At 36.2% G+C, this 18,877-nt stretch overlaps 1 protein-coding gene across 2 annotated transcripts in view; it reads right to left on the bottom strand.

The window, feature by feature from the left end:
* Positions 1–1,612: 1,612 nt before the first annotated feature.
* The window catches only part of LOC147069074 (uncharacterized), a 223,870-nt gene continuing 206,605 nt past the window's right edge, over positions 1,613–18,877 (bottom strand). For both annotated transcript variants that reach the window (XM_085951512.1, XM_085951513.1), the window contains 7 exons: positions 8,394–13,426; positions 7,351–7,596; positions 5,956–6,396; positions 5,070–5,383; positions 4,453–4,615; positions 3,180–3,325; positions 1,613–2,056 (listed from right to left, as the gene is read on the bottom strand). In XM_085951512.1, coding sequence (XP_085807638.1) covers positions 1,853–2,056; positions 3,180–3,325; positions 4,453–4,615; positions 5,070–5,383; positions 5,956–6,396; positions 7,351–7,596; positions 8,394–13,426 — 6,547 coding nt within the window. In that variant the 3' untranslated portion in view covers positions 1,613–1,852. The remainder of the gene's footprint in view (positions 2,057–3,179; positions 3,326–4,452; positions 4,616–5,069; positions 5,384–5,955; positions 6,397–7,350; positions 7,597–8,393; positions 13,427–18,877) is intronic.

The following is an 18,877-nucleotide window of genomic DNA, read 5'->3' as shown; positions in this document are numbered from 1 at the left end:
TTTAAGCGGATGTGTGCTACAAGTGCGTTTGAGCGCTCTACAAATCGGTGCATGCAAGGCCGGCCATAGAAAATGAGCGTGTACTGTACGTTGTACTTTACACTCACTACACTAGCCCCGGTCGGTTGTTTTAAATAAATTAATATATTGTACACAATACACTGCCATCTCTTGTAATCATGGTGACATTCTTAACTGATATACAAATATAATCGTGTTGCATACCTAATAGTAATAAGATAGTCATTTAAATGTACAGCCATCCTAAACTAATTTTCTCTTATCACAAAAGTCATATTGTAAACTTATAAAAATAATAATAGCTTATAATATTCAGCATATACCTACTTAACTATTGGCACAAATACATTTTGTGACTAGTAAAATAATATTTTATTTAATATATTATGCAAATTTTAAGATTATTATATTTTATTCTAAGGGATAATGGTATATTACACTCAGTAAAAAAAAGTGAAGAGCCTAGGTATGAAAAAAGTTGATCAACAATAATATTATCAATAATATGGTTAATTTTCTATTTTGTTTTATATTACTTTATTGGAATGGTACATTGTTTTATTTGGTCATAAATTTCAGCGATGAAAATCGATTATTATTCAATTTAAATTTTGACAAGTGAATTATTAAAATACTAGATATTAAACGTCAATAATTAATAAAATATAATTTATCATTAAATACAAAAAAACGTCTTCTTAGGCATAGTAGACACCGTTTCCTAAATGGTCCCATATCTATGTAAAATAATATTTACAAAAGATTAAACATTTTTTTTTGTTGCAATAATTTAGTCAACAATAACTTGATATCTTGCACGTTTCGGCCCATTCAAATAATTCTTTTCAAGAAAAATGATTTAGATCTTAATAATTCCTACATTTTCCAACTAATTTTAGGCTGATATATATTTAAATATGAAAATAGCCACTATCTATGTAAAAATTAAGCAGATTGAAAATGAAATTTAGAGCAAAAGTTCCCAATCTTTTTCATGATGTCGAATTAAAAAAAAAATACAGGACTTCATATAAAATTTACTGTTCGTTTTTAATCCTTCTGTATACGTTGGGAATTGATGGTCCAGCTTAAAATTTAAATATTCTATATCTTGACCATAATATAGAAATTTAAAAAATGATAGAATTGAAATATAAACATTTGTACATGACTATAATGTGTCTATAATATATATATACAACTGAAACAGTTTCATTTTGCTTATAATATTATGTGTAATGTTTTTACAGAGACTGTCTTTTTCGAGACAAGTCAATGGGTCAAGTGTAAGTATTAATTACCTTTTCTTCACTTAAAAATGCTTACAAGTAATAACATAAGCACATGAATTTACTCAAAAAAAGTAATTTATTATCTCAATTTTGATTATATTATTAATAAAAAATATAACAAAATAAATTAAAATATAGCTGATGCTTCGAGTAATAAATTCAAAGAATAATACAAAATCAAAAATAGATCCAGGACACATAGACAACAAGCGGTTACCATAGATACGTGTTATCTAAATACAAAATGTCCGACATTATTTTCATTGCCATGGTAACTGATACGACACAAAATCTTTTTTCATCACTTTTCTTCAGACAATATTACATTGAAGTCAGTAGTTGCCAATTGCTTAAGTTTGCGTAACAATTCATGTACTTAATATACTAAGTACGAAACAACTGTACAATTCACATGTTACAACGCACACTAAGTTAATTGGCAATCAGTTTTCATTGGTACTCAAATAAATAGCATAAACACAATATCGTCTGGCGTATTTGACTGTATTCAAATAATTGGTTTATATCACATTTCATATTCAGATGTCGTCGTAAGTGTTGGAAGGCATTCGTCTAGCTCGAACGGTGCCTTGGAGCCAATCCTTGAGTGGAGCATCTGTGAGGGAGGCGAAGATGGCCGGGTGACCGCCTCTTCCGCATTCGGAGTGGTGACTCAGGAGACCGTGAAGTTCCCATACTCCGGTCGCATCGCTGAAGCACGCCAGAGGGGATCCTTCGTCATTCTGTGAACACAATTTATTTATGTATAGTTAAAGTTCTCGTAGTAGGAAGCATTAAGGTACTTTCAGAACTTCATAAAATAACATCACAAAACATTAATACATAAAATTGCCATTGTCAAAATCCCAGTGAGTAGGTAATTCATAACCTTTTTTAATAACTTGAGGCGCCTAATTACAAAAAGCGACAAGTCCACAATTCAATATTTTCAGGAAACAACGTTTTTATGTTTCAAGCTTCAATCATTTGTTTTAATGTGAGACTATTTTTTCCGTTGTATTCTATGTCGAAATTAGAACCAAATGGCAATTTGTTTCAGCCGATAAACTCTTAAATGTAATAAATATAGGAAAAATAAAATTGGACGTAGCGCTATTTGTAGCTCACTTTTTAATTTACTCCGCATAAGGCACATATTTCCGTGGCACTGTCATGAGTTTACCAGATGCTACAGCATGGGAGACGCCCTTTTCAATATTGAACGTTCCCTTATTGGTTGACTTAAACACGCGCGAAATCAACCAAGCTTTAAATATTATGAAACACGGACTTGGCGCTTTTTGTAATAAATCGAGACTTAAAATATTTTTTTTCGTAGGGTAATGTCGCGTTTTGGAATTTATAGATCAATACATATTGTGTAAAATTATACAAAGAATACGTGCGTGTTTTTTTCTCGATTTTGACCAAATGTGGACTTATCGCTTTTTGGAATTAGACGCCTCACTTCATAACTTCCAATAATTCTATCTGCGCATGTAATTGTCTGCAAGGTGAAATATGGTTTAAAGCAATCTTGTTTTTATAATTACTTGGTTTCATAATTTTCTTTATTGCAAAGAAAGTTTGAAGTATACAGTAATAGAAAAGCCTTTCAGATGTTATAAATAACAATTTCTCAATTTGAAATATTAACAGTTTCTTCCAACAGATTTTGATCTGGGACGCCTTGAAGTCTGGCTTGAAGAAGGGGCAGGCCAAGTTGAGACGTTCTTGAGACATTCGTAACTCGTGCCATGCCCAACGTCATGTTGTCACCTTAGATGTGTTACATGGTCAACTCTCTTATGTCCTAGTCACTAAGTAAAGTTTTTATTTTTTTGTAATATGGTGTCAATAACTTACATAGCAAGGAGTCTTCTCAGCTGAAGTGTACCCAGCGCAGATGTGACTATCCTCAATAAGTCCATTATAGTGTTTGGTAGAATTGCATTCGTCTCTGTCTATCGTCGGAACCGGCAGATAATGAAGGTGCTGCTCCGCATTTGATACTGAAAATAAATAATAGATACATAATAATACTATGACGTAGTATATTTTAATTTTTAGTATCCCAATATTATGAAACTGCTCTGATTAACGCATTCGCTGCTGAATAGATAATGAGATTTTAATTGCCCCCTTTAAAATGCACGTTAATTACATCGATCGGCCGCCTGGTGATTATGCGCCGTGTGCGTCTTCCGCGTCCAAAGTATTAAATAAGGCAGATCATGCTTATACCCAAATTATATAAGCAGACTTAATGACACTGACTGACTGTCAGGCCTCAAGAAAATACAACTTTGAATCCTCTCATCGTGTCATGATCGAAACTTCTAGACGATTGGAGTGAAAGAATCCCTCAAAGGTGTTATTTACGATTACAATGTAAATTATACGTAAAACATTTTACAGTGGCACAGTTCGCCGCGAGTTTTCTATCGGAAAGAGATGACGTACACTATACGGTCTCCAATTTTATTAGATTCAATATGAACATTAATTCAAGCTGATTTTGGCAAAATTCATGAATTATTTTATTCGAGAATGAAAACCTAACCTAACCCAACCTAACAAATAATCCAGTATATCGGCTACTTTCAAAAAATGTTTGCCGCTGGCTTCGTGTTAAGTGTAATCCGACAAGAACCGTGTATTATTTAGACATGGATTTTACGCCAGTACTATATGACCCAAATAGGTTGGATGGTCTTTAATATACGGCCATATATTTCCGATACAACATTTCACGGTGAAGTGTGATACGGCGAACTGCATTCGTATAAGTTTCCAGACACGGTTATTTACTGCCTCAAACCACGCACGGTGCGCTTTGTCAATGCTGCCATACTGATGTTTTCCTTTATATTTGTTGGACATTCAAGACAACTATGTCGTTACTTGTGCAAATAGAATGCAAAATAGTTTGGGGTAACAATTATTTTAAGTAAGAAAATATGAGTGAATTATTTAGTGTAGCCACTTAGCTGACCAATAGATTTTTTGGTTTACCTTTAATTTTTGACACTGACAACACTGTCATGCAATAATTTCTACTTTAGAATAGAAAAGAAGTGAAGAAATTAAACCATTAATTTCAAGACAAGGATTATTAGTATTGTGGTGAAATAATTACCATTAATTTGCTGCACACCCCATCCTGCAGTGACGCACAGTTGACGGGGCTGAATGGGTCGGCTTGCCAAGCAGATTGGTTTGACAGTCGCGCTGAAGACAAGTGGCTGCATCAGCTCGATCGCCACCACGTCTCCATTGTACATTACTCGGTTATACTCCACCTGGTGATGGAAAAAAAACAAATTATTAGCAACAAAAGGCATTCGAGGTATTATAGGTCACTCGAGATTTTGGCCATCGCGATATCGTTCAGTACTCGTCATGAGAAGCACTGGATACCATATGATACAATTATTCATCCAGCGATGATCTGTCCTTTCAGCAATATTGAGCATGATAAAATTTCCGATGCTTTCATTAATTTTGGTATGCCTACGATACATATCTCCATACCATGTTGAGTTACTCCTCCACTGGATAATATAAGGTACGCATTTGACAAACATATGTTAGTACCAGAATAACACATTGTTTCTATTAACTCATTCACCGGAAACCAGTTAATTACTATTTAATTACATATCATATTTAAATAACACGCTAATTGCATCTAATGGCCATCTAATGCCGACACGGCAGCCGTGTCGTCAGCACTATGAGTTAAATAATACTTACTCCACTATACGGCACGATCCTCTTCACCCTTCTCCTCATGACTTCGCTGTCATCTCCGTCACCAACAACAGGGCTTCCGGTCAGCACCTCCCAGTCTTCGCTATTGATAGGTCCCTGGTCTCCGTTTTCAGATCCGACGACACACCCGTAGCCGGCCAGCAGCCAGAATGGTGAGACGATGCTCGCAGCGCAGATCGATCGGTGGTGCCGTCCGCCGCGAAGGAGCGCCACGCCGGGCCACTGCGCAACGCCGGCTGGTTGAGCTCCGACTATCCGACCCGATTGGATCGCCGACGGGAGATGGGATCCACACCCTGTGAAAAATTGAACAGACTATTTAATGGAAATTTTCAGTAAAAAGTTGGAAGAATGGATAAAGTTTGTTGTTTTTAAAATTTGATATTTTATGGGAACTGGACGCTTCACAGATCAATGAAATGCATAAAGAAATACACGTATGTTACAATTTGAACCGGAGAATAGACAAGCAAGTCAAATATAAAGTATCTATCTACAACAACCCAAGGTTTATGGTTGTTCCAATGACTCATGTTGATTGTGTGCTTTCACATTCAAATAATACACTAAAATGCAGCGATATGACACAATAATAATTGTTAGAAATGCATACATATTCTGCAAATTGTGCAATGCAATTCAGCAAACTTTCTATTGGCGTTCAATAGATCAAACGAATGGTCAACATGATTGCGCAACATTGGTGATAAATTTACCAGCATTGATCAATATCAAATATTGCGCAATATTATTGTTCTTTTGGTTGTCTTGGCATATAAAATGCGTACATTCTTAAAATACGCTTAGTGTAATAATTTGAAAGATTCTTGAAATATCAACTTGCAAAGAAATTTAAGTAGGTACTCACCAAACTCTTGGCAATGCACGGAAACAATCGATTTCGTATCGCATTTTTCGACTTGTCCAACGTTCAGAATCAAATTATCGCTCGTCATTCCGTTCAGTTTGAGATGCTGTCCTCCAGTCACCGCATTATCCACATTGATAAACTCGGTATGGACCGAGCTGGCGTAACCCATCTGCTGACAGACCTTATTGGAATGTTCTTCTGTCCAACTGTCCGAGCATACCGTGATCCATTCCTCACCATTCTTCTTGATTCTTAATGCGGCGGTTTGTTTGTCGTTACTGCTCTCCATTGCGGTGGAGGAGTTGGTGTCTTTGGATGTGAGGGCGAGACAGTTCCATTCGTCGGAGAGATCGAAGCATTGCTCTTCTCCGTCGCAGACCTCCGATTGCTGGATGCATTCACCACCCGTTTTACATTTGAATTGGTCAGCAGCACAGTCTGGAAACATTAAAATAATAACCTTTAGAAAAGATTTATATTTATTTTTATATTCCGTCTGGGTATGAAACCTGGAGCTTGGCAGAGAAAGAAAAAAGAGTGTGTACTAACGCTAAAGTCTTTGAGCAATTTAAGCCCAATAAAAATCATAAGGACACGAAGACTCGGTAATGCCAGTTACATTGTTAGATGCAATGTTTATGAAGGAACCACAGTAGGAAATTTACTCCTGTAGCTTTAGCTTGCTGCGAGTGTTGCAAATCATGATATTATTCATGATAAATGATATCTTTATTCCACCCATCTTCGAATCGTGGAAGTTTCTTGTGAAATCATTCGTGGTGGACTATTAAGGCGATAACTAATCGCGAATGACAGAGCAATAAATATTTCACTTGCGGTGAATATATGAAATAATATCGCCTGTACATGTGCACGGATTTACTGGCAGCAATAGTGCGAATTTTAAACTATCGTGACAATAACTGTTTACACGTAAAGGTGCTGACTGTCTCTCCAATCTCATTTTTCAAGAGCAAGCGAGACGCGATGTTGTAATTTCATGGTACCTACTGTTTGACAGGTAGTGAAAATCGGTTAACCAGTAAATGAGTATAGTTTGTTTTTTTTTTTGCCGGCAGGTTCGCAACTATCGTTCTACTGTCGCATGAAAATTCAGAAGCTTCCAAACTTTTTTGATTCATGCATGCAAGCTTACAACTGCAGGATAATACACGTTTGCCCATACATTTTCTTGTTATGGCCGTGATAATAATTACTGTAAACAGTAAATCCATGCACGTGTAAACGGGGTATAATACTGATGGGCTGCCCTGAATACAAAATACAGATAAATGTGGTTGGAAAATAAACCTGGAAATTGACATCTATGTTTTTAACCTATTCTCCTGATGTGTTTGTTATAATAATATCTTGGTATACGTCAATGCTTACCACATAATTTCTCATCCTCTCCGTTGGGGCAGTCCACCTTCCCGTCACACCTCCTGGCGGCCTCCACGCAGGCACCCGATCCACCACACTTGAATTGACCCGCACTGGGGCAGCCTCCCGGACAGGAGAGCTCATCGGCGCCGCTGGCACACTGGCGACGACCATCGCACCTCCATGACAGGGGCACGCACCGGGCGCCGATCGTACCACCACACGACATTTCGTCGAAGCTGCATTGCCACGAAGCTGAAAAGGTTGACAAAAATTGCCTTAATATAATATGCAACGATCAAAGTATAAAAGATCGTTATTTAAATGCTAGAGTACTGGTTATTTTACATTATTTGCAGCATCGTATTATCAACAGGCCATGAGGTACAGTGATAGTAGTGTAGTTAGTAGTAGAAGTGAAACAAGCATTGTACCAGGCTTTGAGAAAATCACATGAATGTTTTGTGATCTCACTGGGCTATTTCGGCAGATAGGTATGTACTACAATGGTAACTATTATTAATAGACAAATATATAGTGACTGAATGAAAAACAGTCAATACATATTCCCATAATCCCAGCTAACTGGGTATGAATAAATCTATTTATATGAGTTCTTGTTTTTTCAAAGTAAAAGGTAACAACGACACCATTTTTTTTCTATTCAAATGCTTCAAACGTATTGTGAGTGATATAATATTGATGAGAACTGTCTGGAGAATTGCCAGAGCATGTTCCGTCCTGTAAGAAAGTCCCACACCGCTGAACCACTGTACTCCGGGTTCATACTGATTTGAATTTTATCAGCTTGCTGTAATTGTAAGTATTCTGACAATAAAGTTGTCCATAAAACAAAGAAAGTAATATGTAGAGGAAGGACATATTCTTCTGGCATTGCAGCCACAGCGAAATCACTTTGTAACAGTTTTTATATCATTTGAAAGTAACGATACCAACAGCTAAATGAGTACCTAACCTATACAAGAAGACGGATGTAATTGTTATAGCATAAAAGCTCTCGTAATCAAAAATCTAACTATGTCTACACTTACCACAGTTCAGTTCATCGCTTCCATCGTTGCAGTCAACGATCCCATTGCAGACGAGATGCCGCTTGAGACACTGCCCACTCCTGCACTGGAAACTTCCTGGACAGCCATCTTCCTCACAACCTTCTTCATCTGAACCATCACTGCAGTCCTTATTGGAGTCGCACCGATCCGAGAGAGCCACACAATAGCTGCCATCCCGAATAGAAGTTCCGTTCTTGCACTGGAACTTGCCCGAAGCACATTTGGAATAGTGAGTTTCGCTGTATGCTCGAATTGGTGGAACCGCCGTTGTTGTTGTTGTTGTTGATAACGGTGTTGTAGTTTCGACAATATCCGTTGTCACAACTGTCGTTGTTTCAGTTGAATTTATAATTGATACTTTTAATACTTCACTAGAAGAGTTAACTGAAGAATTAACAACAGTGGAATTCGACGTCAAAATATTTACTGTTTTATTTATTATTGGTTCTTTGACTAGTGTACTCTCATACAATATAGTATTCTTTTCACCATCTTTAAAGACGGGTGTACCCTCTGTGATGTAAGTCATCGAATCTAGCATCACTCGGGTAGTGTTAAGTGTAGGCTTTGCCCCCTCTATTGAATCACCGGTTGTGTGATTCTGCAGGGGGCCATCCACTAAAAAATGAACCGCAGTAGTGGTTTCCTGTTCGTCTTCGGCATCTCCTTCTTTCACAGCATCGTCGTTGAATATGTCATTGATTCCAGAACTGTCTTCTTTCTTACCGGTTATTCTTATTTTGTCAGTTTTATCAAAGTAGTTTAATGAGTCTTTCTCCTTCTTCTTATCGACTTTCTTCGATGGCTTGACCAATGGAATAACTCCTAACGTATCACCATCTGTGAATGACTTTTCTGTATCAGATTCATTATCAGAAATGTCATTTAAGTCTTTATTCGTGTTTGAAATTGAAGATGATTCACTTTCAGAAGATGCATTACTAACTTTTTCCATTGACGATACGATAACTGATGGAATCATCGTTACAGTTTCTTTAATTAGTTCAGTTACATTTGTTAATCCCTTATCCATTCCTTCCATAACGGTTATTGAAGAGTTTTTCATGACATTTATTAATTCTGCCGGCAAATTCACCTCTTCTGTAGTTGTTGTCATCGTTGTAATAATATTAGATTCTTGAATAGCATTGCCAGCACTTTGAGTGGACGATTCCATTTTAACAGTTTCATTAACAGGATTGACAGTTGATGTCATGAAAACTATATCAACCAATTTTGAAGTAGCAGTATCAGAAGTTGACGTCATATTTTTTACTGTTGTATCGTTTGAATTTTTTAACTGAGGCAACTCTGTTATACTTTCAGCAGTGGAGAATACTTCAGTAACAACGGCTACAGATTCAGTAACAGTTTCAATCTTCAGAGCCACAAAAGGCGTAGCAGTATCCATACCGGTAATATAATTTACCTTTTCGGTGGAAGTACTTTGAACTGTTTCATTGGGCATCATTGTTGAAAAACTGTCAACAATTACAACTGTACCATTAGATTTATCTGCCATCGCTTTCATCATATCTTCTTCTGTCTTTTTATTTTCATTCAGAGGCATTACGATTTCAGTAGAAGAAGCAATCAAATCGTCTTCGAAATATTGATCTTTACGTTCTGCAAATAGGGTTGGATTCCTTGTCATACCCTCGGTAGAATTAGCACTATTATTATTACCTGCTTCTAAGCTATTTAACGTAAGAATATTTCCGGATTGATCAGAAATGACGAACTTATCTCGTCTATCATATTGCTTGTCTTTGTCCAAATTAATCGGTACAACACTTAAGATATCTGTGTTGTTACTTATATCGTTGGCCATTGTTACAGTAACATTTTCACTATGTCCCGTCACCATATCATTAGGATTCATTTTATTGGCTTCGTCATTATCCAATCTAGGATGCATCTTCTTCAAAGAGTCAAACAGTTGCGATTCACTAGAATTTTTACCGTCAATCTTTTCCACGGCTGTCATATTACCGTGTTCGCTATCAGTGTGCTTATTTTCAGTCTCGTTTGTGTTCAATGGAACAATATCGTGACCTTCTTGCAAAATGTGGACAAGAGTTCCGTTATTTTCTATCTCCGGTAGGAAAGGACTCATGTCTGTTGCAGTTAATACATTCTCAGAAGTTACTGATGCTTCAGTACTATTACTGACAGACATTTTCGTAACAATGGAAAGCATCTCGTCAGTTTTATTTGAGTTACTATCCTCAGACATTGTCATCGATACTTCTGTGTTTTGATCATTCATCATTTGATTGTCGGCATCTACCTTTTTAATTTCTACAACTACTGGTTTTGGTGTGACTGTATCATTTACTGAAGGCAACGTACTTGTGACTATATAAATATTTCCATCATGTCTCATTACATTCATATTATCTGAAGAAATACTATTTTGTGAAGAATTCATTGATTCCATGCTATTAACCTTGTTAATAATGAAGACAGTTGCCGGTGTAGTATACATTGGGTTCTCGTTGATTACTTCACTGACTTCGTACGTGCTTGAAATAGTTGTCATATCCGCATCATCGTTGAGTCTGGATTTCATAACTTTAGGTTTGTCGGTTCCTTCTAAGTAATCATTGTCGTCATCAACACTTAACACAGTGGTTTCACTGATAATTGAAGCACCACCATTGGGCATCAAATCTTTTCCTAAAACCATCATATTATCTGGAAGCATTGTGGTATGTTCTAGCCAATCGTCATCATCATCTTCATTGGAACCCTTTCCGACAGTTATTCCCATTACGATCCCGTCGTCTTCATCCATTTCCTCGTTGGACTCGTCAATCAAAACTTTCTGCATGTGTCCCATGGTGTTGCTGATATTTTGAACTGATAGCTTCATCATTTCGTTTGCCTTTTTTTGTTCTTCCTCAGTCATCGGTGATTCTGTCTCTGTCGAGTCGTCCATTTCTGGTTGGACCGCGAAAAGAGTGTGATCTGGTAAAGCTAAGAAAACCTTGGAAGAATCATTTTCATCATTTCTTGATTCATTATTAATTTCTTTGGTGTCGTTACCCATGTTGGCCGAATCATTTTTCATGTTATTCATGGCTATTGTTGAAAATATTACCCGATTTTGAGTATTGTTTTCATTCTTGGTATCTGCGTCGTTTGCTTCCCAGACTGGTGCTGGATGAGAAATGATAACATTAATATTAGACGCATTTTTTTCAGTGGATGTATGCATTACAGATATAACCGGACCTTTTGTTGAATTATTTTCAATATCTACAAAACTTTTCTTCGCGAGATCTGATGAATCTTCTTTAACGACCACCATTCCTTCGTTTTCTTCGTTATCCTCTTCTACTTCAGGGAAAACATTTTCAGGCTGTATTTCTTCAAAAGATGACGGATTTCTACTTTCAACAGCATCATCTTCATTGAAGAACCTACCTTGGGTGTGTACTCTACCATATTCATCAATGTGAGTTGTATTTTCTTTTCCATCTGAATGCATCGTAATCATTGGCACAAACGCTGGGTGGACATGCATTGTATCGGTTGAATTGGTGGTAGAATTATTTACTTGTTCGCTAGAATTCTTCAATGAAGCTCCGCTGACCAGTCCGATATTATTAACTGAAGTTACAATGGATACAGAATCGATAACTCGTTCAGTTGTTGGTTCGGCTGATGGTTCGGCTGATGGTTCAGCTGATGGTTCAGCTGATGGTTCAGAAGTAGGTCCCACACGCATATTTGTAGATGAGTTAGTGGTGGAGTTTTCAATAGTTCCTACAACTGGATTGATGTAAACTACTGTTTTTGAACTGGATTCTTCTGTAGTTTTCCCTGTTGATGGCTCAGACGTTGGTTCGGCTGACGGTTCGGATTTAGGTTCCGCTGATGGTTCTGACGTCGGTTCAGCTGATGGTTCAGATTTTGGTTCGATTGAGGGCTCAGCTGATGGTTCAGCTGAAGGTTCAGATGTTGGCTCCGCTGACGGTTCAGATGTAGGTTCGGCAGCAGGCTCTGATTTAGGTTCAGCGGATGGTTCAGTGGCCGGCTCTGACGATGGCTCATTTGTAAATTTCGCCCAAGGCACCTCAGTAGTTCCCGCCAAGATCTCGACTATGTTTATCTTGTGTACACCATCGGCGGTAGTCGGTTCTGAGGATGGTTCCGACGGTGGCATTGTAGTCGGTTCGTCCAGGGGCAAGATTGATGACTTAGGGGATCTTTCAGAAGTAGTTTCCGTAGTTGAAACCGCAGATGGCTCAGAAGATGGTTCAGATGCAGGTTCTGCCGCTGGTTCTGAAGTAGGGTCTGTTGATGTTTCTGTCTTTGTTATGATAAAAAGGTGCGATTTGTCTTCAGATGTAGGCTCAGCTGAGGGCTCTGATTTAGGTTCAGCTGTAGGCTCAGAACTGGGTTCAGAAGCTGGTTCAGAAGTAGGTTCAGCTGCCGGTTCAGAAGTAGGTTCAGCGGCTGGTTCAGATTTTGGTTCCGGAATCGGTTCAGACGTGGGTTCTGCTTTTGGCTCAGACGTCGGTTCTGGGGCTGGTTCCGACTTCGGTTCAGGTGTTGGTTCAGATTTTGGTTCAGGGCTTGGTTCTGGCTGAACGGTGTGGTCATGCACATGATCTCCATGCGTGTGACCTCCGTGATCATGGTAACTGTGTTCTTGGTGTCCTTCTTCGAATGCTTCTTCGGGCTGTGAGGACGTGACGCATTTCTTCTTGAATGTCTTCTCGAGAGTCAAATACTCCGGGCATGTACAGACAAAGTCCATGGTCAGTTTGTCGAACACACAGCCATGTTCGCAGTCATTTTTGCTGAACTGGCACATGTCAATGACTCTCGACGTCTTTAGAGATCCGAGGTCGATCTTGTGGTCTGCCACGTAGCCGGAGCGCAGCTGAAGATACCTCGTCAACTTGGTCTTGAGGTTAGCTTCGTTGATGGGATCTGGTGGATTGGCGATTCCTGGCTTCTGAACCCATCCGATTCTGTACTTGACGATGATTGAGCCGGGTCTGGAAAGGAAAAAACCACAAGGAATTAAAAATAATAATATAATATTACAAAATTTGGAACTTGCACAAGATAACTTTATAATTTATTTTATGGATACAAACTTAATTTTCTCTAATGTGGCTCTGTGGTACTCAATTACAAATTACTTAGGTTATGCTAGTTAATGATTATCTTCAAATATCGTAATCTGTTCGCAATAAATGAAGATTTTAGATTACATATTATTGCGTTCAAATTATTAATTTAATATAGACATTAATTATGTAAAATTTTCTACAAACAGTTTACCATATTGCATTCGAAGTATGGAGCAATAATTGGCACTACGATCGATGTTTACAATTATTATCTGTCATGGGTCTTGGATGCCACTGTTTACTGATCAAGTGTACAGTTACCTGCGTTTGTAGCCGGCTTTATTATTATAACATTTAAAATCTATTTCAACACGATCATCATAAAAACATAGTTTAATGTGGATAACTAGTTCAATTTGCCAGCGGTGAGGAGTGCAGGTAGGCTGTTAAGATTCGACATAAATAGTGCACACTAAACTTTGTCAGTCATATTTATTTGTTTTCATTTAACTAAGAGTACAATTTGGAGATGGTGCAGGTTAGTTTTTAAAATTCAATTAAACCCTGCCTAAGCCAAACCATGATAGTATAGGTATGCTATGGGCGATCCGACAAAAATAGTGCGCACTGTTTCAGCCTTACGTATTTGTATTCGTAGAATTAAGAATACATATTACATAAATGATGGTCTTGAAAAGTTTTTTTTAAATTCATCTAACCAAACCATAATCGATAAAAGATATTTATCTATCTCTAAAATATCTAAAACTATGTATGGTTTAATAGCAAAATTTTAGATATTTTATAGATAAACGGATATTTTTTACTGATATTTACTATGGATTGGGTTACGCAGAATTTCATTGAAATTTAAAAACTAACAAACACTATTTCAATTTATTTTCAATTTCAATTTATTTATTTTTAACATATTGTGGACATTACAAATTATAAGTTTAAGACGTTCACAACATGACATTTAGAAATATAAAACAGTATTACATAAAAAAAGAGATAGATAGTATGTTATTAAACAGTAGAAATATGTACATACAAAAATATTAATACTATCTATACATTGTAGTCTTAGTTCAATGAAATCGAATACCTTTGGCTGACAAAGTTTAGTGTGCACTATTTATGTAAGATATTAATTAATAGCCTACCTCCACCTTTTGTCACTGCAATTTGCATTGTTTTATAAAATGATTAAATGCAGATGTCATATTAAGTAGAGTTGGGAAATGATGAAATTTTGAATTCTCGAGATTCGGGATTTCCAGAAAAGAATTCTCGAGATATCGGGAAATTTAAAAAAAAAACCTAAAATCAGTGTAAAAATTCCAAAAAAATATGAAGAAAATATATTTATGTAAGAAAACAAACAAATAGAAGTAGGGAAACAAAAATTCAAAACATTACTTATTAAAATGGAATTTCAAAAAACACAGACTGTCAATCGCATACGTTTTAGAGACACAAAATTCCCTGACGTTGAAAAATTGCGCTAATTTTGGGTGGAAGTTGGCTTAATTGTGTCAAATGCCCCGATCAGTCTGTGAACGTTTTATGTTTTCTGTCTACTTTTTTCATATAGAGAAATCGTTTTTCAATTAATATTTGATAATAAAGATGTCCCTATTCCCGAGAAAAGATTCTCGAGATCCGGGATTTCCCGAATTGTAAAAATTTCAATTCTCGAGATTCGGGATTGAAAATCTCGAAAATTTCTCGAAAATTCCCGTCGGGAAATTCCCGAAACCCAACTCTAGTCATAAGTAATATTGTCTTGGATTTGGGATTTAAATTTCTATGTATTTGATTCACAGCATGGGTGTTTATGAAATGATTGTTTTAATTTTATATGGTACGTTTTTCTTTTCAATCGTGATTTAAGAACATTTTTGAAATATGCGTCAATAAAATTACACGAAGCTATAAGTGAGAAGATGAAGATATCCCTGTCAAACGGCAACTAAATTTCTGACTAATCATAATAAAAATATTATGTAAAGTTTGTTGACGACGATTCTCACAATGAGCGAGCAAATAATACCGAATGCGCATTTGACCAGAATGTGCAAACAGCAAGGAGAGAAGTGCCAAATGAAATTTCGTGACTCGTTTGATTTCTTCAAACAGAACGATGATGCAATTATTCCGGAGTGGTGTTGTCACAGAGAAATCAGGGTTCATTTCGGAGACTGCGGTGCAGGGGTGTATGCAGGTCTTTGTGGGCTCTCCAAATTTAATATTTATATAATTTTCCACCAAATTAACATAAAAGTCATCGAAAACTGTAAACCGTAAGTCCGCACAAACAGGTATTCATAATTAATTTATAATATCTATGTAGATTGTAGAGTATAATATTATGCTTCATAACTTTGCACTCCGGCTCTAGGATGAAAATGATATAATATATTCTAGAATCTAGCCAGGGTCTGATTTAGGCTTGAACCTAGTTTAATACATATCAGTACTACAAAACGTAGTTTTTAAATAATGTTCATTCTGGTTTCAAAATTACTTAGTATCTTTTACATTTCAGACTGGACAGCGTCTGGTCCATTTCGAGCCGTGAGACTGGATTGACGACATTAGAGCAATTAATAGTGGACTTGATCGATTTTGACCAACGGTGTTTCGCGAATATTTTTTATTTAGTGAACAATGTAGACAATGCATTTATGCTTTCGTCTTAACAATTTGGTTGCAGGTATACCTACTGAGAATCTTTTTAAGCGATTTTAACGTTTGGAAATGTATTTAGAATTGGGTTTCCATCGTATGGAACATAAAAATACTCAGATTTGTGCATTCTTCTGATGCAATGTTTTTTGTGGAATTTTTCAAATTAGTTTTTTGATTTAGATTTGGTAAAAAGTCGCTGACATCTCCTCGGGGCCTGTTGGTTTTGGTAGCGCAGTCGCGGTGACTCGAGGTGTCAAAAAAGATTTTATTTGTAGTTTAAATTTTATTTGTTTTAGTTCAAATGGTCTGTAAAGGAGCACGGATCATATCTATAATAAAATGCACTATTTAGCAGGTATGGTATTTATATTTTCTTCGCAATTGTTGTTTATACAAGGGTTACATTCGAAGTTTGATTTCTTAATTATAAGTTATTTACTTGCACTTTGTGTTTAACGTTAGGTTTTAATTCTGTGGATATTCTAATTGCTTACAAAAGCTCTTTTAACGCGCGAGAGTTTATTTTATACCGTATTATTGTTTGAGACATGAATGCCAACTGACTCTGCCATGGGGTTCCCAAGGCCAATACGGAGCACTTCCTGTTGCTGTGCTGCGGGGTTTGAATTATTTAAAACGCGGCAGAGTTCAAATTGCTTTCTCTCAAATTGATCATTTTTCTATACATTTTATTATACATTTGCATAATCTTAATATTACTTATACTATCGTTTACATATCGTTATATTATCGTTATCAATTTTTCAGTCCACATCCCATTCATCCGGTAAAACCTACATACTGCATCTTTCATACTGTTTGCATACAGGTTATTATCTTATTTTCTAAACGATTACTTATTAACAAGAATATATTGACCGGTTATCAAGGAACTTGGTTTAACGTACATAAAATTATAAATCTACGTTATTCTAAAAAAATCACATGAGCACTAGTAACGATTTTGTTCAGCATCTTGCGAGTGTAAACGATTGCGTTTTCTCACCAATATCTGTTTGGTTACATGTAAGTTGTACGTATGCAATTCATCGTGGGACACTTATTCGTGCGCCGTAGTACGTGAAACATGAGTTCGTATAACATTTTATCAAATGACGAGTCCTTGGTTGAACATTTCACCGTGGAATACATTTGTACGTATCTTACAAAATGCGGCGATAGTTTGCAAATAGTACTGTTCCAATTAGATTAACCCTAACCTAACCTAACCTAATAAAGACATCTCCACATGTTGTAGCATATGTACAAATATACTCCACGGTGAAATGTTCAACGAAGAACTCGTCATTTGATTAAATGTTACACGAACTCATGTTTCACGAACTGCGGCGCACGAATAAGTATCCTGTTTACGTACAAATTTCCGGATACGTATCTGTTTATTTGGCAATAAACTCATAGCTTGCAACAACGAATATTATAATAATATCAAGAAATACACTGTTATTAATAGCTCAATACTAACCCTAATAAAATACATACACTTGAATACACCTCTGCTGTGAGCAAAATCACAATATTATTTTATGAGTTTAAACTTTAAAGAGATGCTAATTTGATTTCAATATTTACATAAACTGAGAGTCGATACTTGTGACGTATATCCTTATAGGTAAACGTTTCAAATTTATAAATAAATAAATACATAATATAATCATTTACATGGCGATGATTTCTAAATGGAAATAACACTGATGGAATAATAATATAATAAATTAAATAATCTCTGTCTATTATAATTTGAGCAAAAATTATTTTGTTATATAAGTTGGATCACAGAAATGTTAATAAATATTATATTATTCAAAAATTATAATATTATATTCTCATGGAAAACTAGTGTTACCAAAATGGACCAAATTTCGTGCCGTCGAGATGACGTGTCTATCTAGAGCAGGGTTGGTGAACCTTTTTATGTACGCGTACTAAAATTTCCCAAATATTATTTTCTGTCTGATGTGCCGAACATATTTTGATAGGGGAAAAATAGTTATAAGAATTCTATTAAGAAAGTTAAAAAATATATAATTGAGTTATTGAGTATTTCTGTATTATTTAGATGGTTCTTCACACACAAATTGTAACGATGAGGCATTCTCTAGCTGCAGTGGTGTCAAGCGTTGTAAAATGATTGTAAAGCGATCAAAATCAGAGGTTCGCGGCGCGGCTCCCCCGCCGCCTGATGAGGTCAGTGTAACAATATTATTATGTGTGACGCATAAAACCTAAGGACCGACCTGAACATTTAAATCAAACGTAATGCCCATAAACAGTATCTGCCTGCTATTTATTATACAATGCAATCTGTCATTTATGCATGGATTTCGTCGTTTCCGTTTGCGCATCGGTTGGTAAATATTATTAAAAACCGAAGAAAATACGCATGGCTATGTCGTCATTATTTTTTAAATTATTATAAGTATCTAAATGTTCTTTCTAACATAATTCGCGTGCCACGCAAAATCATCTCGCGTGCCATAGGTCCGCCATCACTGATCTAGAGTGCATGTCTTCTTATCCAGAAGTTTGTTCCTATCATTCGGATAATATATTATGTTAAGCGCACTATAAAAATGTCTTTTTTAAATATACAAATATAACACCTAAAAATTATAACAATAATGTCATTATAAATACAATAATAAAATAGCCATATTA

Source organism: Rhyacophila brunnea, unplaced genomic scaffold, assembly GCF_057557595.1.
Source record: "Rhyacophila brunnea isolate RB1 unplaced genomic scaffold, BYU_Rbru_1.0 scaffold_24, whole genome shotgun sequence".
Classification (NCBI taxonomy): Eukaryota; Metazoa; Arthropoda; class Insecta; order Trichoptera; family Rhyacophilidae; genus Rhyacophila; species Rhyacophila brunnea.
The sequence above is the reverse complement of the archived record's forward strand: the minus strand, read 5'-3'. Positions and strand labels throughout refer to the sequence as shown.